We start from the raw sequence: 27,951 nt of genomic DNA on the forward strand, positions 1-27,951 counted from the left end.
TTCACATTTTTAGAGCCCGGAAGGTACGAAATCACAAAGTCAAAACGGGCAAAAAACAGCGACCAACGAGCCTGTCTAGGATTCAACCGCTTAGCAGACTCAAGATAAGTCAAGTTCTTATGATGTCAATACCACCACGCGATGCTTAGCTCCTTCAAGCCAATGACGCCACTCCTCGAATGCCCACTTCATGGCCAGCAACTCTCGGTTGCCCACATCATAATTTCGCTCAGCAGGCGAAAACTTCCTGGAAAAGAAAGCGCATGGTTTCATCACTGAGCAACCAGAACCTCTCTGTGATAAAACAGCCCCTGCTCCAATCTCAGAAGCATCAACCTCGACCTGGAACGGAAGAGAAACATCTGGTTGACACAACACAGGGGCAGAAGAAAAACGACGCTTCAACTCTTGAAAAGCTTCCACAGCAGCAGAAGACCAATTGACCAAATCAGCACCCTTCTTGGTCAAATCGGTCAATGGTTTGGCAACACTAGAAAAATTGCAGATGAAGCGACGATAAAAATTAGCAAAGCCCAGGAACTTTTGCAGACTTTTCAGAGATGTCGGCTGAGTCCAATCATGGATGGCTTGGACCTTAACCGGATCCATCTCGATAGTAGAAGGGGAAAAGATGAAGCCCAAAAATGAAACCTTCTGCACACCAAAGAGACACTTTGATCCATTCACAAACAAAGAATTAGCACGCAGGACCTGAAAAACCGTTCTGACCTGCTTCACATGAGACTCCCAATCATCCGAGAAGATCAAAATGTCATCCAAGTACACAATCAGGAATTTATCCAGGTACTCACGGAAGATGCCATGCATAAAGGATTGAAACACTGATGGAGCATTGGCAAGTCCGAACGGCATCACTAGATACTCAAAATGACCCTCGGGCGTATTAAATGCAGTTTTCCATTCATCGCCTTGCCTGATTCTCACCAGATTATACGCACCACGAAGATCTATCTTAGTGAACCAACTAGCCCCCTTAATCCGAGTAAACAAATCAGATAACAATGGCAAGGGGTACTGAAATTTAACAGTGATCTTATTAAGAAGGCGGTAATCTATACATGGTCTCAGCGAACCAGCCTTCTTGGCTACAAAAAAGAACCCTGCTCCTAATGGCGACGATGACGGGCGAATATGCCCCTTCTCCAGGGATTCCTTCACATAACTGCGCATAGCGGTGTGCTCAGGCACGGATAAATTAAACAGTCGACCTTTTGGGAATTTACTACCAGGAATCAAATTGATAGCACAATCACAATCCCTATGCGGAGGCAGGGCATCGGACTTGGGCTCATCAAATACATCCCGGTAATCAGACAAGAACTCTGGAACCTCAGAAGGGGTGGATGACGAAATTGACAGAAATGGAACATCACCATGTACCCCCTGACAACCCCAGCTGGACACAAACATGGAATTCCAATCCAATACTGGATTATGGGCTTGTAGCCATGGCAACCCCAACACGACCACATCATGCAGATTATGCAACACCAGAAAGCGAATAACCTCCTGATGTGCAGGAGCCATGCACATGGTCAGCTGGGTCCAGTATTGAGGCTTATTCTTGGCCAAAGGTGTAGCATCAATTCCTCTCAATGGAATAGGACACTGCAAGGGCTCCAATAAAAATCCACAACGTTTAGCATAATCCAAGTCCATCAAATTCAGGGCAGTGCCTGAATCCACAAACGCCATGACAGAATACGACGACAAGGAGCATATCAAGGTAACGGACAGAAGAAATTTTGACTGTACAGTACCAATGGCGGCAGACCTAGCGAACCGCTTAGTGCGCTTAGGACAATCAGAGATAGCATGAGTGGAATCACCACAGTAGAAACACAGCCCATTCAGACGTCTGTGTTCTTGCCGTTCAAGTCTGGTCATAGCCCTATCGCACTGCATAGGCTCAGGTTTAATCTCAGGTAATACCGCCAAATGGTACACAGATTTACGCTCACGCAAGCGTCGACCGATCTGAATGGCCAAAGACATAGACTCATTCAAACCAGCGGGCATAGGAAATCCCACCATGACATCCTTAATGGCTTCAGAGAGACCCTTTCTGAAAATGGCTGCAAGCGCAGATTCATTCCATTGAGTGAGCACGGACCATTTTCTAAATTTCTGGCAATATAGCTCTATCTCATCCTGAGCCTGACCAAGAGCCAGCAAATTTTTTTCTGCCTGATCTACTGAATTAGGTTCATCATAAAGCAATCCAAGCGCCAGGAAAAACGCATCGACATCACTCAATGCAGGATCTCCTGACGCAAGAGAAAATGCCCAGTCCTGAGGGTCGCCACGCAAAAAAGAAATGACGATCCTAACCTGTTGCGCTGAGTAACCAGAGGAGCGAGGTTTCAAAGCCAGAAACAGTTTACAATTATTCTTGAAACTCAGAAATTTAGTTCTATCTCCAAAAAACAAATCTGGAATAGGAATTCTCGGTTCTAACAAAGAATTCTGAACCACAAAATTTTGAATATCTTGAACTCTTGCCGTGAGCTGATCTACACATGAAGACAGACCTTTAATGTCCATTGTAACACCTGTGTCCTGAACCACCCAAATGTCTAGGGGAAAAAAAAGACAAATCACAGTGCAAAGGAAAAAAAATGGTCTCAGAACTTCTTTTTTCCCTCTATTGAGAATCATTAGTACTTTGGGCTTCCTGTACTGTCATGAAAAGCAATTCAGTAACACAATGTACATAGCGATCAGAGCACATACAGTGATCTGACAATAACCCAAAATAATAGAACGAGCTCTGAGACGTGGAAACTCTGTAGACCGCAATTCCTGATCCTCTCCAAACACAACTAGAGGCAGCTGTGGATTGCGCCTAACGCTCCCTATGCAACTCGGCACAGCCTGAGAAACTAACTAGCCTGAAGATAGAAAAATAAGCCTACCTTGCCTCAGAGAAATACCCCAAAGGAAAAGGCAGCCCCCCACATATAATGACTGTGAGTAAGATGAAAAGACAAACGTAGGGATTTAATAGATTCAGCAAGGTGAGGCCCGATATTCTAGACAGAACGAGGATAGGAAAGATAACTTTGCGGTCTACACAAAACCCTAAAGAAAACCACGCAAAGGGGCAAAAAGACCCTCCGTACCGAACTAACGGCACGGAGGTACACCCTTTGCGTCCCAGAGCTTCCAGCAAAACAAAAAGACAAGCTGGACAGAAAAAATAGCAACAAATAGCAGAGGAGCACTTAGCTATGCAGAGCAGCAGGCCACAGGAATGATCCAGAGAAACACAAGTCCAACACTGGAACATTGACAGGAAGCATGGATCAAAGCATCAGGTGGAGTTAAGTAGAGAAGCAGCTAACGACCTCACCAGATCACCTGAGAGAGGAAACTCAGAAGCTGCAGTACCACTTTCCTCCACAAACGGAAGCTCCCAGAGAGAATCAGTCGAAGTACCACTTGTGACCACAGGAGTGAACTCTGCCACAGAATTCACAACAGGTGGCGTAGTGTGTTACATTGGTCCCAGCTCTCTGCAGTTCATTCACTAGGTCCCCCCGCGTGGTTCTGGGATTTTTGCTCACCGTTCTTGTGATCATTCTGACCCCACGGGGTGGGATTTTGCGTGGAGCACCAGATGGAGGGAGATTATCAGTGGTCTTGTATGTCTTCCATTTTCTAATTATTGCTCCCACTGTTGATTTCTTCACTCCAAGCTGGTTGGCTATTGCAGATTCAGTCTTCCCAGCCTGGTGCAGGGCTACAATTTTGTTTCTGGTGTCCTTTGACAGCTCTTTGGTCTTCACCATAGTGGAGTTTGGAGTCAGACTGTTTGAGGGTGTGCACAGGTGTCTTTTTATACGGATAACAAGTTTACTACAGGTAATGAGTGGAGGAAAGAGGAGACTCTTAAAGAAGAAGTTACAGGTCTGTGAGAGCCAGAAATCTTGATTGTTTGTTTCTGACCAAATACTTATTTTCCACCATAATATGCAAAAAAAATGATAAAAAAAACAGACAATGATTTTCTGGATTTTTTTTTCTCAGTTTGTCTCCCATAGTTGAGGTCTACCTATGATGTAAATTACAGACGCCTCTCATCTTTTTAAGTGGTGGAACTTGCACTATTGCCGACTGACTAAATACTTTTTTGCCCCACTGTATATTGCCTAGTAACGTAGTATATTGCCCAGTTATGTATTATATTGCCCAGTCACTTAGTATATTGCCCAGTCACGTAGTATATTGCCCAGTCACGTAGTATATTGCCCAGTCACGTAGTATACAGCACAGAGCCACGTAGTATATTGCCCAGTGACGTAGTATATTGCCCAGTGACTTAGTATACAGCACAGAGCCATGTAGTATATTACACAGCGACGTAGTATACAGCACAGAGCCACATAGTATATTGCCAGCCAGGTTTGTCACAGGTTAAAAAATAAACATATACTCACCTTTCCGAGGGCCCCTTGTAGTCCACGGCAGCTTCCGGTCCCAGGATTGGTATGAGCGCAGGACCTGTGATGACGTCACGGTCACATGACCGTGACGTCATGGCAGGTCCTTCTCCCATACCATCTTTGCCACCGGAACCTGCAACGGAAGATGGCGGCCGGCGTGAGCGACTACGGAGGGTGAGTATAGCAGGTTTTTTTTTTTTATTATTATTTTTAACATTACATTTTTTACAATCGATGCCACATAGGCAGCGTTAATAGTAAAAAGTTGGGGACACACAAGGTTAATAGCGGCGGTAACGGAGTGCGTTACCCGCGGCATAACGCGGTCCGTTACCGCCGACATTAACCCTGTGTTAGTGGTGACCGGAGGGGAGTATGCGGGCGACAGGCACTGACTGCGGGGAGTAAGGAGCGGCCATTTTCTTCCGGACTGCGCCCGTCGCTGATTGGTCGCAGCAGCCATGACAGGCAGCTGGCGAGACCAATCAGCGAATGAATAACCATGACAGAAAACAGACAGACGGAAGTGACCCTTAGACAATTATATATAAGACTGAAAGCTTTAGAGACAAAAAAAAAAAAAAGATTGTACAGTCTGGAAATTTTTGCATAGCCTTAGCATAGGCCATAGATATCCGATTGGTGGGTTGTGACACTTAGCACCCACATTAATTAGCTGTTATTGGCGCCACCTGGAAGCTCTCGGAATACAGCAGCACCTTCAAACTATAGTAGGGTGGGTCATCTGAATTGGGGGGTGAATATGCAGTACCGAGCCTCGGCCATTGTTGAAATAAGGGAGATGTTGCATCAAAGCTGCACAGAGAATCTCCTGGCTGCTTAAGTAACAGCTGATCATGGGGATTGTTGGGTGTCGCACCCTCAAGATCAGATATTGGTGGTCTATTCTGAGGATAGGCCATCAATAAAAAGGTAGTGGCCAAATCCAACGTCAAAAACGTCAGGCATCCTCAATTTTACCGTTATAATGCATTCTTAGCGCTGCAAAGGTTAAGAATGATTGAGAATAAATACACAGGAGTGTCAAGGTTAAGAACTATGGCGTTTGATGCCAGGCTTACTAATGCAAGGTCAAATCAGCTGAATAGTGAAGTATGAAGAAAGCATAGGCAATGGCATCACAGCTACCTAGAGATAGAAAGGAAGGTGAAGGAGAGACATAAAAAAGGAAAAAAAATTATATGTTTAGGTTCTTCTGCCATAGGCGTCTTCTGGTCTTATTGAGAAATAGATTCCTCGCCTGACGGCTGAACAATGGGAACATAGTGATGGAGAAGGCTTCAGTACAGAAAAATAAAAAACAGCAGTGATATTGGGATGGAGTAAATGAAACTTGTTGGTGGTTTAAGACCTCAGAAAATCTTTCCATGTTTGAAATCAATATATAATGCAGAAATAGACATATACTAACTATGTCACCTTTACAATAAATACAAAGTATCATGCTTCATTACACAGGGATTGCCTAAAGTGTACACACTAATGTAAGGGAATGGGAGGCTATGTGCACACGTTGCGGATTAGGCTTAGGAATTTCCGGTGCGGATTCTGCCTCTCCTGGCAGAAAACGCACCTGCGTTTTTTTGTGCGGATCCACAGCTTTTTGTGCTTTTTTGCTGCGGTTTTCTTGCGGATTTGCTGCGTTTTTTAGCCCTGCGGTTTTCTATAATGGAATGGGTACAAAAACGCTGCAGATTCACAAAAAAGTAGCGACATGCTACTTCTTTTAAACTGCAGTGTTTCCGCAGCGGATTTTCCGCAGCGTGTGCACAGCTTTTTTTCTCATTGATTTACATTGTACTGTAAATCAATTGCGGATCTGCAGCGTTTCTGCACTGCAAAAATCGTTGCGGATCCGCAGAGAATCCGCAACGTGTGCACATAACCTATAGGTACCATCACACTTAGCGACGCTGCAGCGATACAGACAACGATAGGGATCACTGCAGCGTCGCTGTTTGGTCGCTGGAGAGCTGTCACACAGACAGCTCTCCAGCGACCAACGATGCCGGTAACCAGGGTAAACATCGGGTAACTAAGCGCAGGGCCGCGCTTAGTAACCCGATGTTTACCCTGGTTACCATCCTAAAAGTAAAAAAAACAAACACTACATACTTACCTACAGCCGTCTGTCCTCCAGCGCTGTGCTCTGCTCTCCTCCTGTACTGTCTGTGTGAGCACAGCGGCCGGAAAGCAGAGCGGTGACGTCACCGCTCTGCTTTCCGGCTGACCGACGCTCACAGACAGTACAGGAGGAGTGCAGAGCACAGCGCTGGAGGACAGACGGCTGTAGGTAAGTATGTAGTGTTTGTTTTTTTTACTTTTAGGATGGTAACCAGGGTAAACATCGGGTTACTAAGCGCGGCCCTGCGCTTAGTTACCCGATGTTTACCCTGGTTACCAGTGAAGACATCGCTGAATCGGTGTCACACACGCCGATTCAGCGATGTCTGCGGGGAGTCCAGCGACGAAATAAAGTTCTGGACTTTCTTCCCCGACCAGCGACAGCACAGCAGGGGCCTGATCGCTGCTGCCTGTCACACTGGATGATATCGCTAGCGAGGACGCTGCAACGTCACGGATCGCTAGCGATATCGTCTAGTGTGACGGTACCTTAAGACTTATGTCTCTTTCACCTATACAAAGCATCTAGAAGCCCTCCTTGCAATGCAGAAACAAGAGCTACAAGGGAATCGCTAGAAATGTCTCCTATTTTACACAGGCATGAAACAGAAGGGTCACCAAGACACTAAGGAGCCTGCTGACCTCTGGAAAGGCTGCAATAGAGTCAGCCTTATCGCCATTCCAGTAGTAACAACCACTCCGAAGAGGACTTTGCCAGGACATTCTTTAGAAAAACGATAAAATGTAAAACATGGTTTAATAAACAGTCATAAACCACCAATAGTTGTAGATTACCCACAGATTTGCAGCAAAATGCACAAGTCTAGGGAAAACAAATTCTTCTTCCAGGTGAGCAATACAACCATAGTTTCCAGAGATCACATTAGTTACCCGATGTTACCCCCTTAAAAAATAGTGAGGAAAGAATGGTTGTAGATGACGAGGAAAAAGCTAACATATTAAACACCTTCTTCTCCACGGTATTCACGGTGGAAAATGAAATGCTAGGTGAAATCCCAAGAAACAATGAAAACCCTATATTAAGGGTCACCAATCTAACCCAAGAAGAGGTGCGAAACCGGCTAAATAAGATTAAAATAGATAAATCTCCGGGTCCGGATGGCATACACCCACGAGTACTAAGAGAACTAAGTAATGTAATAGATAAACCATTATTTCTTATTTTTAGTGACTCTATAGCGACAGGGTCTGTTCCGCAGGACTGGCGCATAGCAAATGTGGTGCCAATATTCAAAAAGGGCTCTAAAAGTGAACCTGGAAATTATAGGCCAGTAAGTCTAACCTCTATTGTTGGTAAAATATTTGAAGGGTTTCTGAGGGATGTTATTCTGGATTATCTCAATGAGAATAACTGTTTAACTCCATATCAGCATGGGTTTATGAGAAATCGCTCCTGTCAAACCAATCTAATCAGTTTTTATGAAGAGGTAAGCTATAGGCTAGACCACGGTGAGTCATTGGACGTGGTATATCTCGATTTTTCCAAAGCGTTTGATACCGTGCCGCACAAGAGGTTGGTACACAAAATGAGAATGCTTGGTCTGGGGGAAAATGTGTGTAAATGGGTTAGTAACTGGCTTAGTGATAGAAAGCAGAGAGTGGTTATAAATGGTATAGTCTCTAACTGGGTCGCTGTGACCAGTGGGGTACCGCAGGGGTCAGTATTGGGACCTGTTCTCTTCAACATATTCATTAATGATCTGGTAGAAGGTTTACACAGTAAAATATCGATATTTGCAGATGATACAAAACTATGTAAAGCAGTTAATACAAGAGAAGATAGTATTCTGCTACAGATGGATCTGGATAAGTTGGAAACTTGGGCTGAAAGGTGGCAGATGAGGTTTAACAATGATAAATGTAAGGTTATACACATGGGAAGAGGGAATCAATATCACCATTACACACTGAACGGGAAACCACTGGGTAAATCTGACAGGGAGAAGGACTTGGGGATCCTAGTTAATGATAAACTTACCTGGAGCAGCCAGTGCCAGGCAGCAGCTGCCAAGGCAAACAGGATCATGGGGTGCATTAAAAGAGGTCTGGATACACATGATGAGAGCATTATACTGCCTCTGTACAAATCCCTAGTTAGACCGCACATGGAGTACTGTGTCCAGTTTTGGGCACCGGTGCTCAGGAAGGATATAATGGAACTAGAGAGAGTACAAAGGAGGGCAACAAAATTAATAAAGGGGATGGGAGAACTACAATACCCAGATAGATTAGCGAAATTAGGATTATTTAGTCTAGAAAAAAAGACGACTGAGGGGCGATCTAATAACCATGTATAAGTATATAAGGGGACAATACAAATATCTCGCTGAGGATCTGTTTATACCAAGGAAGGTGACGGGCACAAGGGGGCATTCTTTGCGTCTGGAGGAGAGAAGGTTTTTCCACCAACATAAAAGAGGATTCTTTACTGTTAGGGCAGTGAGAATCTGGAATTGCTTGCCTGAGGAGGTGGTGATGGCGAACTCAGTCGAGGGGTTCAAGAGAGGCCTGGATGTCTTCCTGGAGCAGAACAATATTGTATCATACAATTATTAGGTTCTGTAGAAGGACGTAGATCTGGGTATTTATTATAATGGAATATAGGCTGAACTGGATGGACAAATGTCTTTTTTCGGCCTTACTAACTATGTTACTATGTTATGTTACATTGGATGATGTGTTAAGGCCCCCATGCACAGATGGGTTCGCGGACAGCCTAGCGCACATGGGGGAGTGTTACACTGATGGTTGGGAGAGAGGATGATCAAGCATGTCTAGTTTCAGACCGCCGACTGCACTGTTCTCTGTACATTTAACTTTTTTTGTGACGACGGTCCGCCAATTACCGAAGCATCCAGTGCACGACGTGTTGAACATGTGTCCATACGTCGCGATGCGTCGGTAATACAAGCCTATGTGCAAAAAAAAAAAAAAAAACACATCCTGCGGCCAACTTTGCAGGATGCGTTTTTTGCACAGAACGACGCATCGCAACATCTTCAAAAAGATGGAAGTGTGAAAGAGGCCTAACATGTATGGCCAGCGTTACTGTGGAAGGACGGGTGATAGAGACCAACAAGGGATCAGACAAGAGGCTCTAGTCAGAAGCACCTGGAGAGGATCTCAGCTTTGTTTTCCTTTACCTGATCCACAGGTGAAAATGAGCAGTAAAATCTAAGCAACATGGTGCAGATTTGTCGCGTCGGAGCCTCTGCCACATCATACGAAATAGTGAAAATTTCTGAAGCAATTCCATTCTATGAACCTGATAAATCATTTTTTAGATTATAGACAAAACATTAGCTCACTGCACCTGCAAGAGTTCTTCTCTGACCAAAATGCGTGGCTAAATGAAGTGTAATGCCAAGTAAGTAGACTAGGGACTCCGCCTGGGTGGGTAAAACGTGTAACAACTTATCCACCGATGGCCTACGAGTTGGGAAAGTAAGTCCTTAATCATGGCCATAACAACAAAGTCACAAGTTTTACTGATCCAGGCGGCGTTGTGAACTTCCTATTCCAATTACTATGGATTCAAACACCTTAGAATAGTTAGGGTGGAGACGCTTACTTAGCCCCATCCCCAATGAAACACATTACAAGCAAAGTGAATTAGTCTTTGTAGAATTAATCATATCTGTAAAGGACTTTTTTTTTTTTGCAAACACGGTATCAGCACTAAAGTTTGTTCTTTCAAAGTTTCTCATGCTACAAGAGCCTAACCATATGGGGTAGAGAGAAGAAGAAAAAAAAACAGGAACAGAAAGCAAGATCTGAAAGATCTGAAGACACAACATGTTTTGCTTGGTTGCTGAAGACTGCAAAACCACAGTTCTGCTCAGTTTAATGGATGTGGCTCAAAGCCACCGGGTAATACTTTGGTTTACCAAAATGCAGTAAACAGTCTTGTCTGGGTCTCTTAAATTTTCCAGACCTCTTAAACTGTGAGAAACAAAAAAAAAAAAAAAAAGCCCTGATAAAGCGAGGGAGGAGGTGGCCTGGCTTTCAAAAAGGGCTTGAATGTATAATGTTGGCAATGCTATAGCTTGACAATTAGAGAAAGATTAGAGCCATAGTGTTTATCTAAGAAGGTTGCCAGCATATCAATGACTGGTAGTGAACTGACTACTCATTTACAAAGTTGTTTCAAGATAATCACCACTTGCTGTTTGCACTAACTCCATAAGCAAACTATCAGCTGAGGGGGGGGGGGGGGGGGAAATAATGGTTCTTCACTTTACAACCAAGTCATGTGGTGGATCGAAATCAAGAAAGAAAAAAAAAAGAAAAATGATGACAGAATATTATATCTGTGTGGCTGTCTTCCCTTTATTTGGTACAGTAGAAAGAATAACATGCAGTCTGTAGTTAACGTTCCTCTGTGGTTACAGAAACCTTTGCCTGAATCTCAATACAGGCCACACGGCCAACCTTGCCTCAAATATGTCAGCAAACACAGGGCGCAAATGGTGGTCACTCTGGTTTACCAACTGTGTGCTCCCATCCTTGAATCCTTGATCATTTACATTGCACTCGGCTATTTAAAGGAAGCCCACACAGAAACAAAACTTAAAAAAAGGAAGGGGCTGACCATGTCTCATCGACCAACATACTGAAAGATGCATCTGAATACTAAATAAAGCACGGGTTGGAATTCGAGGAAGATGCTACACTTTGATTGTAGAATTGTGAGTTCTGGCATCAAGCGCCATGAGGGTTCACCGGTGTCAGGAGCAAACGTTCTTGTGGCCCCAAGTATGTGTTTTGCATACGTCTGGCCACATCCCAACTAAATGTCCGAACTTGCTCAATACACTTGCATTGAGTGAGGTGGCATACGTCTCCTGAGAATGAAGCAAATCGCTTACTTGCGGACACACACCCACCGCTAGTACTGGTTATCGCGCTCCCCTATAGAGCACTCATCTATATAACACGCTCATCTGAACAAGTGCTCCTTAGAGGGAGACCAAACACCTCCATACACATAAATGGTAGTCATCAGATCGGGCCCACACTTCTCTAATGTGCATGTCCGCCAGTAGCTGTCCTGAGAGACACCCACCCACTTCCAACACACAGGAAACACACACAGGTTCAGCTTCGTGGGATGTTGGGGGGAGAGCGCTGTTGACTAAACATCTGTACAAAGTCAAATTAACCCAACATTAAAAATGAGGTGAGAACTTCAAATCTTCTACTAAAGTTGTAGGGAAAAAAAAACAGCCATTCCGTAAAAAATTGCAGTTCAATTTTTGAGCTAGACTTTGATGTATTCGTTTCTCACAAACCGCAGCAAACATAAGCAATTTTCAATTCTCCTATTTTCCAGGAAATACTGTTGTGAACATGAGAGAACACTACAGAAGTGAAACTGTTCAGCACCCTTTTGCCACCCATGTAAGCTTCTGTACAGAAATATAGCCCAGCCATTCTCCTGCCGTGGCCTACCCAGCAGCAGGACAGGCGACCAGTATGCCATGTTCCCCCCTATGGTTCACAGTGCCGAAAGTCAATCATCAAGTAGCATCAGAGGGTAAAGAAGGAAGCCTGACACTACCCTAAGATATGGGTTTTCCCATTAGTCAGAAGCATACAATTATGTGGTCGCTGGTTTCAGGACAGAAAAAGACTACTTAACGGAAGACACGTCTAACTGTGTAACGGGGTCGGTTTCAGGATGGGAAAAAAATGGCTACTTTCCACCAAAATAGCACCACACCTGTCAACAAGTTGTATCTGGTGTTGCAGCTCAGCGAATAGGGCTCAGTCATGTGGTTTATTTCATCTCCTTACAGTACGAATCTGATCAACTCAAGATCTGATATCAGTAAAGGAAACATCGTTTATAAAACATCTATGGACAGGGGCAGCAAGGTGGCTCAGTGGTAAGCAGCTTTGGGGTCCTGGATTCAAATCCCACCAAGGACACCATTTGCGAGAAGTTTCTGCCTTCTCCCCGTGTTTGCGTGGGTTTCCTCAGGGTTCTCCAGTCTCCTCACACACTCAAAAGACATACTGATAGGGAATCTAGATTGTGAGCCCCAATGGGGACAGTTCCGATAAGGTCTGCAAAGCGCTGTGGAATTAATGGCGGTATATAAGTGAGCAAAATTTAAAAAAAAAACAAAAACAAAAAACCCCCACAATTATGAATTGCAAGTTGTCTTAAGAACCCAATCAGACTTTTTTTTTCTCATGGTAGAAAAAGAAAAATATTTGCACACAAAAAGAAACGAATACTGATAACGGTTTCTTAAGCTTCTCCTTGCACAAACGGTCAGTAAAATACAGCTCTGGAATGCCACTAGTGCGCTGTCCCAGTTTGTCAAGAACCTAAAGAATTGCATTGGCAAGTATGATCCACCACTTGGAATCAAAAGTCAGTTAGGTCTCCATTGTTTTTTTGACGCCCGACTGAATAAGACCTAAAGCGCATAATCCTTCTGGAGCATGGCTACGAGGAGCGCCATGGAATATTCTATAAGTCACATGTTTACTTGGCATTTTCAAGATCCGATTTTAATAAGCTAATGGGGGGGGGGTCACAATATCACATATGTACTTGTTATACTCCAGTCTCATCCAGAACAACTCACAACAGACTAGACCTGCCCCGACATACACAAGACACCGCTACGTCATATCGGAGGGGATGTATTTCATTCCATTTTACTACTTCCATCTTCCCCCGGATTGGAAATCATGCCGCCGCCGCAAACGTAATGCTTATTATTCGGAAGTTATATTTGCCCAGTGCTTTGTCCCTTTTGTGGATCAAGAAAAGAAGAATAAATATAAATGATTTAATAACTGCGGCTATGTACAGATGGATTACAAAGCTCTTTACTGGTGCACGGGTTAACTGGACTCCTTCTGTATCAGGCATCAGAAAATGGAAAGAAAAAAAAAAAGCCTCAGTAAAAAGGCCCAACCTAATTAAAACCGGCTCGGTGTGCAGCCGCGGCTTTGATTGAGCTTATTTACACATTAACTCCGGCCGCCTTTTGGAATCGCCAGTCTATTCGGTGGAACACGCAGGCCCTTTTATCTGCCCTGGACAGCATTTTCTCCAGCAGATGAAGTAGATGCCGATTGATTTGCTGTCGAGCATGGTAAATTAATAGCAACAAATTGCTGAGGGCCCAGCTCGCTGCTTCACCATGCTTCGGCAGTTTTGCTTTATTTGCTCCATGATGGGCAGCAGTCAGCCCTCTTCAAGTCAATTTCTTCTTAACAACCCGCGATACTTTCCAATGGTGAAAATAGAGCTATTCCTTGTAAGTCAAAAATCAATATCCTATAGCCCTTAGAAAATGCTAAACAAGCAGTATTGGCAATCCACTTGGTACTCGAGGGTATCCGATATAAAGCAAATCCATCGCGCCTCCTTCCTTCACGTTATTACAGCTTGCTAAAAGGATTCGAATGCCATTTATCATCATTTGCCATCGACTGCTGCATCCACGATTATGACATCCTATCAGGCTGCCGAGCCCTTTCATGTCTGCTCAATTAATATTTCAGCAGCACTTCAAAATGGCCGTTGCCCAGGTCTGGCAAGAAAAATTTACATGGCGAGTGCAACAGATTCATTTTCAAATCGGCACGGCTGATTTTAACCCCTCGCGCTCAGCCGCAAGGCTCGAACCGCGGTCATATTAAAACTGGAAAATAACAGGGGGGGGCGACCAGCACCTATCTGGGACAACAGCAGTAAATGACCCGAAAAAGATACTGTGTATCTATAATTTCCACGCATTTACCATCCAGGCTCCAGCTATTTACTCCGTTTCCAAAACTTAAATTAATTATGTTCTCAAACATAATTGTTAAAAATTGGCAACATTACACAGGCTTAATTAAGATTAAATCCAATTTACTAAATGTACTTTAATTGGTACTAATTGCATTAGCTTGCCTTTCAGAATGACAAATTCCCCATAGGTTTCGCTTTAATAGTCTTCTATCAAAATCAACACTGGATGACTGATGATGAGCATCAAAAACACGGGAGGGGCTCAAAAACCATCGACCCCACATAGTAACAGCCAGGGGTTTATCCTTTCATCAATTTGGGATAGCAGAACTGAAAATGAAGCTTTGGCAAGGTAGAAAAAAAAAAAATCCGCGAAGGGGAAGGGGGGGCTCGAGAGGGGCCGAGAAAAACAAAATACAAAATTCTCAAAGAAATAAAAGTCATAGGTTTAAAATAGCAGGGTCACCAATTACTGGGGGAGAAGGGACTTCCATGGGCTCTCGGGAACCCTGAGAGGCAGAAATCTAATAAGCCTGGCCCGATCTGTAGCACGCTGGCCAATTATGCCGCAGGGCAACTTCACAGAATTCTAACCTGCTTTCTATTACAAGGGGATGGAGTAAGTACATCTGGATGAGTGCCTGAGAGGAACCAAGGCCGTCTGTCTAGTGGAGGAAAACAAAGACAGATCTCGCCCCCTCCCTTGCCTCTACAAAGAGGAGGAAGCAGAGATTAAAAAGGAATATAGCAAGTAGGTGGGTTTGTGGGGCTGTCTGTAGTTCCTAATGCAATAAACAGCCTGCAGGATCTGGTGGAAGATTGCATGTAAGGAAGGCTGTATGATAAAAAGAGTAGGAGGAAGGAGATTATCAAACTTCTCTTTTAAGCTTAAAATATATAAATATATATATATATATATATATATATATATATATATATATATATATATATATATATATATATATATATATATATATATATATTTTTTTTTTTTTTTTAAATAAAAATATAAATATTTATATTTAAATATAAATATTTATATTTATATATATTTATAGTCGTCTTGAAATTATATATATATATTCAAGACGACTGGGTGGAAATATGACAGCATAATCGCCCTCGTAAAATTCTGCAACTTTCCTCACAAAGGGGGGAAAAATGATACAAATGGTGAGGTGAGAAATAAATATAAGGAAAGGGTGTCGCATCATGTATTAAAAACATATTTGTAAAAACAAGATTCAACATGACATTAGCCACTAAATCTTAAATCATTAAACTCTTTAAAGCGACTAATTAATTTCCCGGCCGCAAACAGTGACATGGAGAATTTAGAGCGGGTATCACAGTTAAACGCTGATAATTACTAAGCAGGTCTGAGGCAGCAATTCACTGGGGCCATCAGGAATTGATGAAGTCCGTAAGTATCACCGCGTTGTTTACATTACTAATTTGTGCAAAAACGACAGTAATGGAAAATTATATTCTAATTAAACCTAATCCGCGCTAATCCTCCATTCCAATCATAATTACACATACAACTTCCCCATTAAAGTGGAAGCGCAACCCTTCACATAATTGTTCTTACAATGTTTGGAATTAAAATGTCATTTATCGCTGGAATTTAGAATCAACAATGGGCTTTGATTGCTTTGATTTTAGCACAATTAGTCCTTTAAGCGATGGATTTCTATTTCCGGTCCTTAAAAACACATGCGTTCGGTTTTTTTGTTTGTTTTTTCCCCATCACAAAACACTTCTTCCCCAGCTGTCGGTACACAGAAACATAACGGAGGCACATCTCAACTCTCCAAAATACACACACGTCGATGTCCATCGCAGAAACGGAACGCCGGCTAAAATACCCAGTGCAGAAAGACCCCAGAAGAAGTGCAATCTCTGAACACCCATCATATTGACGCAGGAAGCCCTCCAGGCAGACAAAGATTACATTTTTTTTTTTTTCTAGAAATTCTTAACATTATTGACTAAATTCACAAAAAAATGCAGAGAGCGGAGAAAGAATGCACGGGGCATGGAGTCACAGAGAAAGGAAGTAGATGGACATACCTGTTTATGCATCTCAATATTCAGCCCGTACGACATCTCATAATACTACAGGGGGAGAGAAGAAAAACGAAGAAGAGCCCATTAGATCGCCTTGGAGCGACGGCCGCTACGTACAAGTGCTGGACTATGACAGAGGACCACACTGAATATCCCAGAATCCAGCTCTTGCCTCCAGCTACACAAGTCTGGTATGTGAAAAGCTAGAAAAGATTCCTGCTTACCATCACATAATGCCGCTGCATCTCTGTCTTCTCGCTGGCCAGTTTTTCACATTCCAGCTTCAAACTGCACAAAAGCAACGACAAAAATGGTCATATCTACACGGACTATTTTTTTTTTCTTTATCATCATGCAGAACTGCATCTGAGGTCTTCATGAAATTAACTCTTTCCTGACAGAGGCAAACTGCACACATCAATAGGGGCAGAGTGTACAAGATCAAAGTGACCCGCATGGTCCTTCGCCGTTGACAACCCTCCCATCATTACCAGCCACTTAAGAGTTCCTCTTGAACCGTTGCATCCTTGAAGAGGGCTCTACTATTAGGGTAATGAAACCTCTATATTATATGCAGGCATCTCCAGATATAAACCAATACGGCTCTATATTTATCGCAAGGGAGCGTCTTACCGGCACGTCCCAATTCCTTTAATCCTTTCACTACTGTGGTGGCATGTATTGCGTGTTACCCAAATCAAGGGGGATTAAACAATGTAATCCGACGTTGTAAACAGAAGCAGGAATGAAAGATTCACTGATTGTAGCAGTCGTCTTTCTTGTGCTGGACCCCCCCACCCTTTCCAATCTACAACCCCGGAGTGTCTTGGAAGCCCCAGATGCACCATCTATGGTGGGTTCTCCAGGAGATCACGGCCAGGAAGGAGACCCCAGACTTGTAGGTTTTCTGCAGCGTATTACACCGGGCCATCGGAGGCATGGAATAACATCAAAGTAATTAACGTCACTTTGTGTGTGGGGGGGAAGATTACCATGACATGCGCTGTACAATCTAATACCTGCCCCCCACAGCTGGTGGTTACTTTGAGGTTAATCGTTGGCGTCATTTGACAAGTGTAATAGGCCGGGTTCCCATGTAGCCATTTCCTCAGTGATCTGTCAGATTAGAGAGATAAACGATCAGATTCAATCATCATTTGACCTACATCTCAGATGCCCCCAATCTGTCCTCCTTCATCAGTAAACATGGAGGGGGATCTAAGAAGACATTTTTTTAATATATTTTGGACAAAAACCTTCTAGTGCTGAATTATAGAAAACGTCACTTAGTGTGGACGTAGGTATATATATATATATATATATATATATATATATATATATATATATATACATACATATTGGGGGGTTTCCGCGCAGCGAGATATCAACTACATCCCACTTTTGCGTTGCCAAAGGCTGCTTTTATCATCCCGCCAGAATCTGATCTTAAGCACTGGAGGAGGTAATCCGCACAGGTGAGATCACCTCCAGGTAAACTCCAGCAGGGCAGGCCGACCATTGTTGGAAGGGTTCAGCACTTTGCTTGGAATCGGAAATAATAGGGATACTCTGTCACATATTTGGCTTTGAGGAGAAGGTGTTTTAACTCGTATTTCCTATAGGAAAAGGCCAAGCCCTTTCAACGGTTAACGCCTTAAGTACACACACAGGGGAAAAAAAAAAAAAACTGACAACAAGGGCTAAGCAAATACAAGGATCAGCTAAAGTAAACAGCATTACCTGTGGTACTGAGCCTGTAAAAACTGAAACTCCTCCTTAATCCGATCACAGGACTCGGATATGGTGAATTTGAAGGGCTGAGCTGGCTGATGCGGAGCCTAAAACAAGAAATATTAATTATGAAACGATCAGGCTAGGCGGGAGAGTCGGCCCTATAAAGAGGAGAGGACGACAATCCGTGCACAAAAGCAAAGTCCAAGAACGGGAAAGAGATCACAAGCAGAACCCTCGAATAAATGAAGAAAAGGCCATCTGGAAAACACAGACCAAAAATGAGGTTTGAATGACCTTTATCATCTACTGATACAGTGTGGGCAAGGTCTAGAAGAAAAGACACAACGTATCTAAAAGAATAATAATAGTAAACATTGACTTAGAGGTGAAAAACAAAGAGCAGACACCACAATGCCCAGGATTTATTGGTATGGTTGCAAGGTGGTCACCCCCATGTCAACAGTCCAAGGGCCGCGCCACCAAGGTCCGCCACCGTCCAGCCCGCTGGGAAATCAAACCCACAGGCAATAAGGATATAAACCAGAAGGGGAAAGATGTTCCCGAGCCTCCGATTTCAACCCCTCTACAGATTAGTTGTGTCTAAGCCTCGAGGAGGAAAATGGCTACAACACGGCATCTTTTTCTGCCTTCTCTAAGGTCATTTGCCGGAGAGAGGAGAACATCAGATCATTTGGGCGGAGGAAAGTCAATCTCCTATCAGCCTCCCCTGTCTACACAATAGCGTCTTAAAGGATCACTGTATGTTTCAATTACATTGGGCTTAATAGCCGGAAATGCGAGGAGCCAACTCGTTAGGACACGGCCTCCATGGTGATTATTACACTGAGCGCATTCATTAGGGACGTTTGGAGGAAGAAGAAAAACAACCAAAAGCGCTCTCAGCTTTCTTCTTCTACGCCCGGGAATGATGGGACCAACATGACACAAGAGTCAACGCACACCAACATCTTTATTTTTGGAGGGTGGGGAGGTTACTTTTGCTTCTACTGCTTTGTTTGGACAGGTTTTTCTTCCTTTTTGGGCACGTTTTCCATCCCTGGCATTAGTTCTCTGGTTCCGGATGCTTTAGGTCACATTTCGGGGCATGTGGTGGGTATAACACATTACATTGTTTAGGGGACGGGAGGTTTTCCTTCACTTTTGGTGCTGGTCTGGGGTCTAGAGCACGATTCGGGGTTTCTTCGGGTTGTCTTACGTCATTTTTGGCGCATGTTGAGGGTCCGTCGTATCCTGATTGTTTGGGATGTTTTATGCCTTTGTTGCTGACAGTTTCCAGTCTGTAGCACGATTTGTGTTTGGGATGTTATACATCACTTTTGGTGCTCGTTTTGGGGCCAGAGAACTAGTTTTGCCTTTTACGTCACCTTTGCGTCTACAGAATTTTTTTTTGCTTAATACCCATTTCTCTATAGCTTAAAAAAAAACATTGAATAAAAAGGACTACATGAGAAATTTGTATTTAAACAAGCCAGGAAGAAAACAACAAAGTGTGTGCATGAAGGAGGGGGTCTTGGCCACATCTTCCGTCACCTGTCAGGGGGGTAGACTAAGATGAACCAGGGAGCATTCTACAGAAATGTCCATCCCCACAGAGCCCCCCATTAGGGTCAAGGATGAGAAGCCCCCTACTCCCTGTGTATCATGTGAGGAGGAAAGCACACGGTCCAAGATAAGCAGAGCAGGCAGGGAGGAGGGGGCAACAGCGGCCAGTGGAAGCTGCAGGGAGGAGGGGGCAGCAGCGGCCTGTGGAAGCTGCAGGGAGGAGGGGGCAGTGGCGGCCTGTGGAAGCTGCAGGGAGGAGGGGGCAGCGGCGACCAGTGGAAGCTGCAGGGAAGAGGGGGCAGCGGCGGCCAGTGGAAGCTGCAGGGAGGAGGGGGCAACGGCGGCCAGTGGAAGCTGCAGGGAGGAGGGGGCAGCAGCAGCGGCCAGTGGAAGCTGCAGGGAGGAGGGGGCAGCAGCAGGGGCCAGTGGAAGCTGCAGGGAGGAGGGGGCAGCAGCAGCGGCCAGTGGAAGCTGCAGGGAGGAGGGGGCAGCAGCAGCGGCCAGTGGAAGCTGCAGGGAGGAGGGGGCAGCAGCAGCGGAAGCTGCAGGGAGGAGGGGGCAGCAGCAGCGGCCAGTGGAAGCTGCAGGGAGGAGGGGGCAGCAGCGGCCAGTGGAGGCTGCAGGGAGGAGGGGGCAGCAGCGGCCAGTGGAGGCTGCAGGGAGGAGGGGGCAGCAGCGGCCAGTGGAGGCTGCAGGGAGGAGGGGGCAGCAGCAGCCAGTGGAGGCTGCAGGGAGGAGGGGGCAGCACCGGCCAGTGGAAGCTGCAGGGAGGAGGGGGCAGCACCGGCCAGTGGAAGCTGCAGGGAGGAGGGGGCAGCACCGGCCAGTGGAAGCTGCAGGGAGGAGGGGGCAGCACCGGCCGGTGGAAGCTGCAGGGAGGAGGGGGCAGCACCGGCCGGTGGAAGCTGCAGGGAGGAGGGGGACACCAAATGTTCCAGCTCACTACTCCATGTGGGGACATAATGGCTTCTGTGCCTCCACTGTTACGGCTGAGGAATGCACCGAGGACCCCCGGGAGGGAACAAAGGCTGCGCCGCGCCTACTCACCGGGTGCCTGGACTGGGGGTACATCTTGCTCAGGTCGCGAATCATCCAGCTTGTGGTTCGGCGCCTCTCCCAGGGCCAGAAGGGTCAGGCGGCAGTTGCCCCCGCTAATGGCAGCGCTGCCCCCGGAGGGAGCGCCGATCACCCCCGCTCGCCCGCTCGCATTGTCCGCACACACCGGCGGATTCCCCCGCGGCTCCCGGGGAACAAAGCGCCTCTCTCGGACACAACTTTGGCAGCGAGCTGTCCCCGACCAAGTTGTCCGATCTCCTCCCGGCTCCTAGATCCCAGTTGTATACAATCTCCCTCGTCTTCACTCTCCTCCACGATCTCCCGAGCGATCAGCCGCACACACTTCAGCAGATGAGGCGGAACAAGGAAAGATGGTGCTAGCGAAGCTCCGTCCCCGCACAAGCCAGGCTGCCGCGCTCAGCCGCTCCAACAACACGCTCTGTGTAGGTGACTTCTATGACCAAATTTAGCAGCAGCAAATCATTAACATTCTGATACATATTCACAACATTGAGGCGAGACTCGCGATTCTGCTGGGAGTTGTAGTCCACAACCTTGGCATTCCGCCTTGGCTTTTAGCTGTGTTATGCTGGCGAAAAACCACAACTCCCAAGATTCATTGCAGAAGTTAGTCCCGCCCTAGGAGCCCAGCGCTGGCTGTGGCTGACCTATCAGAAGCATAGGAACGCTAATCGTCAATCTCCAATGACTGCCTATCATTTCCTAGCTGGCCAATAGTAGGAGAGCGAGGAGCAGCTGTCAGTGGCTTACCCCCACGTGGGCTACAAACCAATCAGATTCAGTCCTCACCCCTCTGTCATCCAATAAGCTTTCGAGTCTGTCATATGCCCCGCCCTGGGCGGTGTGATAAGTGGGACGAGGGTTGGCCCTTCTCATAACGAGCGTTCGAACAGGGGAAACATTTGTCCGGCTGTCAATCAAAGTAACGTGGGCCGCTCGCTCGCTGCCTGTGTGGATGAGCTGCTGCTGCTCAGTGTGGCAATCTGTGGTGAAAACAAGCATGGAGGCATGAGGAGAGGAGGGTGCGCGTCCTCCTCCATTACCGGCCGCCCGTCCTCCTCCCCTGTCCTCTGTTAGCTATCACCCACATCAAGGAATGCCGGCTAATTAGAGGCCGGTGTCTCCTTAAAGAGACAGGACCAGCCTTGTGCAGCGTGCTGACAAATCCCCGCTAAGTGCGCGCACCGCTCCGGTAGAAGCCACTTCCCTCGGCTCATACCAATTTTCCGCGCCACTGGAGCTGGCATAATTTCCCTGTGAAGAGGAGGAGGGGGAAGCGGCTCTGTGCTATTTCCAGCCCCGACAAGATGCTCGGATGGCTGCGCCCCCAACCCGCCCGAGGGGGGCTCCAATGGCGGCCTGCGCGCATGACTGGCGACCACCGCTCAGCACACTGGTGAATGGGGTCGGGACCTCTACTGCAGCTCCAGTCATGTGACCCAGCACAAGACCCCGCATTCTAGGCATTCCGTGTGAGGGGCTTGTTTCCTCATGTAAACAATAACCCATCAACGCGTGTGGAGTTCACCTGTGCTGCCACCTAGTGGCCAAACGGCCTGCACTGCAAGCTGAGCGCGCTGGGGAAGCATTGTTCTCTTCCCAAGCCGCTGATTGGATGACTAATCTAAGGGTCTGTTCACACGGACCGACCTGCGGCACGAAGCAGGGACCGCTGGTCAGTAAATGACTGATCAACAGTGGCAGACCAAAGTGCACGATGCACAGGGAGCGATCTATACCAGGCGACTGCACGTAGGAACCAAAGTGAACGATGCACAGAGAGCGATCTATGCCAGGCGACTGCACATAGGAACCAAAGTGAGCGATGCACAGGGAGCGATCTATACCAGGCGACTGCACGTAGGAACCAAAGTGAACGATGCACAGGGAGCGATCTATACCAGGCGACTGCACGTAGGAACCAAAGTGCACAAATAGATGCACAGGGAGCGATCTATACCAGGCGAATGCGCGTAGGAACCATAGTGAACGATGCACAGGGAGCGATCTATACCAGGCGACTGCACGTAGGAACCAAAGTGAGCGATGCACAGGGAGCGATCTATACCAGGCGACTGCACGTAGGAACCAAAGTGCACGAATCGATGCACAGGGAGCGATCTATACCAGGCGAATGCGCGTAGGAACCATAGTGAACGATGCACAGGGAGCGATCTATACCAGGCGACTGCACGTAGGAACCAAAGTGCACAAATAGATGCACAGGGAGCGATCTATACCAGGCGAATGCGCGTAGGAACCATAGTGAACGATGCACAGGGAGCGCTCTATACCAAGCGACTGCACGTAGGAACCAAAGTGCACAAATAGATGCACAGGGAGCGATCTATACCAGGCGAATGCGCGTAGGAACCATAGTGAACGATGCACAGGGAGCGATCTATACCAGGCGACTGCACGTAGGAACCAAAGTGAGCGATGCACAGGGAGCGATCTATACCAGGCGACTGCACGTAGGAACCAAAGTGCACGATGCACAGGGAGCGATCTATACCAGGCGACTGCACGTAGGAACCAAAGTGAACGATGCACAGGGAGCGATCTATACCAGGCGACTGCACGTAGGAACCAAAGTGAACGATGCACAGGGAGCGATCTATGCCAGGCGACTGCACATAGGAACCAAAGTGAACGATGCACAGGGAGCGATCTATACCAGGCGACTGCACGTAGGAACCAAAGTGCACAAATAGATGCACAGGGAGCGATCTATACCAGGCGAATGCGCGTAGGAACCATAGTGAACGATGCACAGGGAGCGATCTATACCAGGCGACTGCACGTAGGAACCAAAGTGAGCGATGCACAGGGAGCGATCTATACCAGGCGACTGCACGTAGGAACCAAAGTGCACGAATCGATGCACAGGGAGCGATCTATACCAGGCGAATGCGCGTAGGAACCATAGTGAACGATGCACAGGGAGCGATCTATACCAGGCGACTGCACGTAGGAACCAAAGTGCACAAATAGATGCACAGGGAGCGATCTATACCAGGCGAATGCGCGTAGGAACCATAGTGAACGATGCACAGGGAGCGCTCTATACCAAGCGACTGCACGTAGGAACCAAAGTGCACAAATAGATGCACAGGGAGCGATCTATACCAGGCGAATGCGCGTAGGAACCATAGTGAACGATGCACAGGGAGCGATCTATACCAGGCGACTGCACGTAGGAACCAAAGTGAGCGATGCACAGGGAGCGATCTATACCAGGCGACTGCACGTAGGAACCAAAGTGCACGAATCGATGCACAGGGAGCGATCTATACCAGGCGAATGCGCGTAGGAACCATAGTGAACGATGCACAGGGAGCGATCTATACCAGGCGACTGCACGTAGGAACCAGAGTGCACGATGCACAGGGAGCGATCTATACCAGGCGACTGCACGTAGGAACCAAAGTGAGCGATGCACAGGGAGCGATCTATACCAGGCGACTGCACGTAGGAACCAGAGTGCACGATGCACAGGGAGCGATCTATACCAGGCGACTGCACGTAGGAACCAGAGTGCACGATGCACAGGGAGCGATCTATACCAGGCGACTGCACGTAGGAACCAAAGTGAACGATGCACAGGGAGCGATCTATACCAGGCGACTGCACGTAGGAACCAAAGTGAGCGATGCACAGGGAGCGATCTATACCAGGCGACTGCACGTAGGAACCAGAGTGCACGATGCACAGGGAGCGATCTATACCAGGCGACTGCACGTAGGAACCAAAGTGAGCGATGCACAGGGAGCGATCTATACCAGGCGACTGCACGTAGGAACCAGAGTGCACGATGCACAGGGAGCGATCTATACCAGGCGACTGCACGTAGGAACCAAAGTGAACGATGCACAGGGAGCGATCTATACCAGGCGACTGCACGTAGGAACCAAAGTGAGCGATGCACAGGGAGCGATCTATACCAGGCGACTGCACGTAGGAACCAGAGTGCACGATGCACAGGGAGCGATCTATACCAGGCGACTGCACGTAGGAACCAAAGTGAGCGATGCACAGGGAGCGATCTATACCAGGCGACTGCGCATAGGAACCAAAGTGAACGATGCACAGGGAGCGATCTATACCAGGCGACTGCGTGTAGGAACCAAAGTGAGCGATGCACAGGGAGCGATCTATACCAGGCGACTGCGTGTAGGAACCAAAGTGAACGATGCACAGGGAGCGATCTATACCAGGCGACTGCGCATAGGAACCAAAGTGAACGATGCACAGGGAGCGATCTATACCAGGCGACTGCGTGTAGGAACCAGAGTGCACGATGCACAGGGAGCGATCTATACCAGGCGACTGCACGTAGGAACCAAAGTGAGCGATGCACAGGGAGCGATCTATACCAGGCGACTGCGCATAGGAACCAAAGTGAGCGATGCACAGGGAGCGATCTATACCAGGCGACTGCGCGTAGGAACCAAAGTGAGCGATGCACAGGGAGCGATCTATACCAGGCGACTGCGCGTAGGAACCATAGTGAACGATGCACAGGGAGCGCTCTATACCAGGCGAATGCGCGTAGGAACCAGAGTGCACGATGCACAGGGAGCGATCTATGCCAGGCGACTGCACGTAGGAACCAAAGTGAACGATGCACAGGGAGCGATCTATGCCAGGCGACTGCACGTAGGAACCAAAGTGAGCGATGCACAGGGAGCGATCTATGCCAGGCGACTGCACGTAGGAACCAAAGTGAGCGATGCACAGGGAGCGATCTATACCAGGCGACTGCGCGTAGGAACCATAGTGAACGATGCACAGGGAGCGCTCTATACCAGGCGAATGCGCGTAGGAACCAGAGTGCACGATGCACAGGGAGCGATCTATGCCAGGCGACTGCACGTAGGAACCAAAGTGAACGATGCACAGGGAGCGATCTATGCCAGGCGACTGCACGTAGGAACCAAAGTGAGCGATGCACAGGGAGCGATCTATACCAGGCGACTGCGCGTAGGAACCATAGTGAACGATGCACAGGGAGCGCTCTATACCAGGCGAATGCGCGTAGGAACCAGAGTGCACGATGCACAGGGAGCGATCTATGCCAGGCGACTGCACGTAGGAACCAAAGTGAACGATGCACAGGGAGCGATCTATGCCAGGCGACTGCACGTAGGAACCAAAGTGAGCGATGCACAGGGAGCGATCTATTCCAGGCGACTGCGCGTAGGAACCAAAGTGAGCGATGCACAGGGAGCGATCTATACCAGGCGACTGCGCGTAGGAACCAAAGTGAGCGATGCACAGGGAGCGATCTATACCAGGCGAATGCGCGTAGGAACCAAAGTGCACGATGCACAGGGAGCGATCTATACCAGGCGACTGCACGTAGAAACCAAAGTGAGCGATGCACAGGGAGCGATCTATACCAGGCGACTGCGCGTAGGAACCAAAGTGAACGATGCACAGGGAGCGCTCTATACCAGGCGAATGCGCGTAGGAACCAGAGTGCACGATGCACAGGGAGCGATCTATACCAGGAGACTGCGCGTAGGAACCAAAGTGCACGATGCACAGGGAGCACTCTATGCCAGGAGACTGCACGTAGGAACCAAAGTGAACGATGCACAGGGAGCGATCTATGCCAGGCGACTGCACGTAGGAACCAAAGTGAGCGATGCACAGGGAGCGATCTATGCCAGGCGACTGCGCGTAGGAACCAAAGTGAACGATGCACAGAGAGCGATCTATGCCAGGCGACTGCGCGTAGGAACCAAAGTGAACGATGCACAGGGAGCGATCTATACCAGGCGACTGCACGTAGGAACCAAAGTGAGCGATGCACAGGGAGCGATCTATACCAGGCGACTGCACGTAGGAACCAAAGTGAGCGATGCACAGGGAGCGATCTATGCCAGGCGACTGCGCGTAGGAACCAAAGTGAACGATGCACAGAGAGCGATCTATGCCAGGCGACTGCGCGTAGGAACCAAAGTGAACGATGCACAGGGAGCGATCTATGCCAGGCGACTGCACGTAGGAACCAAAGTGAGCGATGCACAGAGAGCGATCTATGCCAGGCGACTGCGCGTATGAACCATAGTGAACGATTCACACGGAGCGATCTATACCAGGCGACTGCACGTAGGAACCAAAGTGAACGATGCACAGGGAGCGATCTATGCCAGGCGACTGCGCGTAGGAACCAAAGTGAGCGATGCACAGGGAGCGCTCTATACCAGGCTACTGCGCATAGGAACCAAAGTGAACGATGCACAGGGAGCGCTCTATACCAGGCGAATGCACGTAGGAACCAGAGTGCACGATGCACAGGGAGCGATCTATGCCAGGCGACTGCGCGTAGGAACCAAAGTGAGCGATGCACAGGGAGCGATCTATACCAGGCGACTGCGCGTAGGAACCAAAGTGAGCGATGCACAGGGAGCAATCTATGCTAGGTGACTGCGCGTAGGAACCAAAGTGCACGATGCACAGGGAGCGATCTATACCAGGCGACTGCGCGTAGGAACCAGAGTGAACGATGCACAGGGAGCGATCTATACCAGGCGACTGCGCGTAGGAACCAAAGTGAGCGATGCACAGGGAGCAATCTATACCAGGCGACTGCGCGTAGGAACCAAAGTGAGCGATGCACAGGGAGCAATCTATGCTAGGTGACTGCGCGTAGGAACCAAAGTGCACGATGCACAGGGAGCGATCTATACCAGGCGACTGCGTGTAGGAACCAAAGTGAACGATGCACAGGGAGCGATCTATACTAGGCGACTGCGCGTAGGAACCAAAGTGAACGATGCACAGGGAGTGATCTATACCAGGCGACTGCGCGTTGGAACCAAAGTGAATGATGCACAGGGTGTAATCTATACCAGGCGACTGCGTGTATGAACCAAAGTGAACGATGCACAGGGAGCGATCTATAATAGGCGACTGCACGTAGGAACCAAAGTGAACAATGCACAGGGAGCGAACTATACCAGGCGACTGCACGTAGGAACCAAAGTGAACGATGCACAGGGAGCGATCTATACCAGGCGACTGCGCGTAGGAACCAAAGTGAACGATGCACAGGGAGCGATCTATACCAGGCGACTGTGCGTAGGAACCAAAGTGAGCGATGCACAG

The 27,951-nt window shown here is 47.5% G+C and overlaps 1 protein-coding gene across 3 annotated transcripts in view; it reads right to left on the reverse strand.

The window, feature by feature from the left end:
- The window catches only part of LOC138674991 (transducin-like enhancer protein 4), a 160,586-nt gene extending 139,290 nt beyond the window's left edge, over window positions 1–21,296 (reverse strand). Inside the window, exons 1-4 of one of the 3 annotated variants that reach the window (XM_069762901.1) lie at window positions 20,806–21,296; window positions 18,202–18,299; window positions 16,686–16,749; window positions 16,465–16,509 (exon numbers count right to left, since the gene is read on the reverse strand). In XM_069762901.1, coding sequence (XP_069619002.1) covers window positions 16,465–16,509; window positions 16,686–16,749; window positions 18,202–18,299; window positions 20,806–20,850 — 252 coding nt within the window. In that variant the 5' untranslated portion in view covers window positions 20,851–21,296. The remainder of the gene's footprint in view (window positions 1–16,464; window positions 16,510–16,685; window positions 16,750–18,201; window positions 18,300–20,805) is intronic. The other 2 variants (XM_069762894.1, XM_069762910.1) reach the window with 2 other exon arrangements.
- Window positions 21,297–27,951: the final 6,655 nt, after the last annotated feature.

The sequence above is a fragment of the Ranitomeya imitator genome, chromosome 1 (assembly GCF_032444005.1).
Source record: "Ranitomeya imitator isolate aRanImi1 chromosome 1, aRanImi1.pri, whole genome shotgun sequence".
Lineage (NCBI taxonomy): Eukaryota > Metazoa > Chordata > Amphibia > Anura > Dendrobatidae > Ranitomeya > Ranitomeya imitator.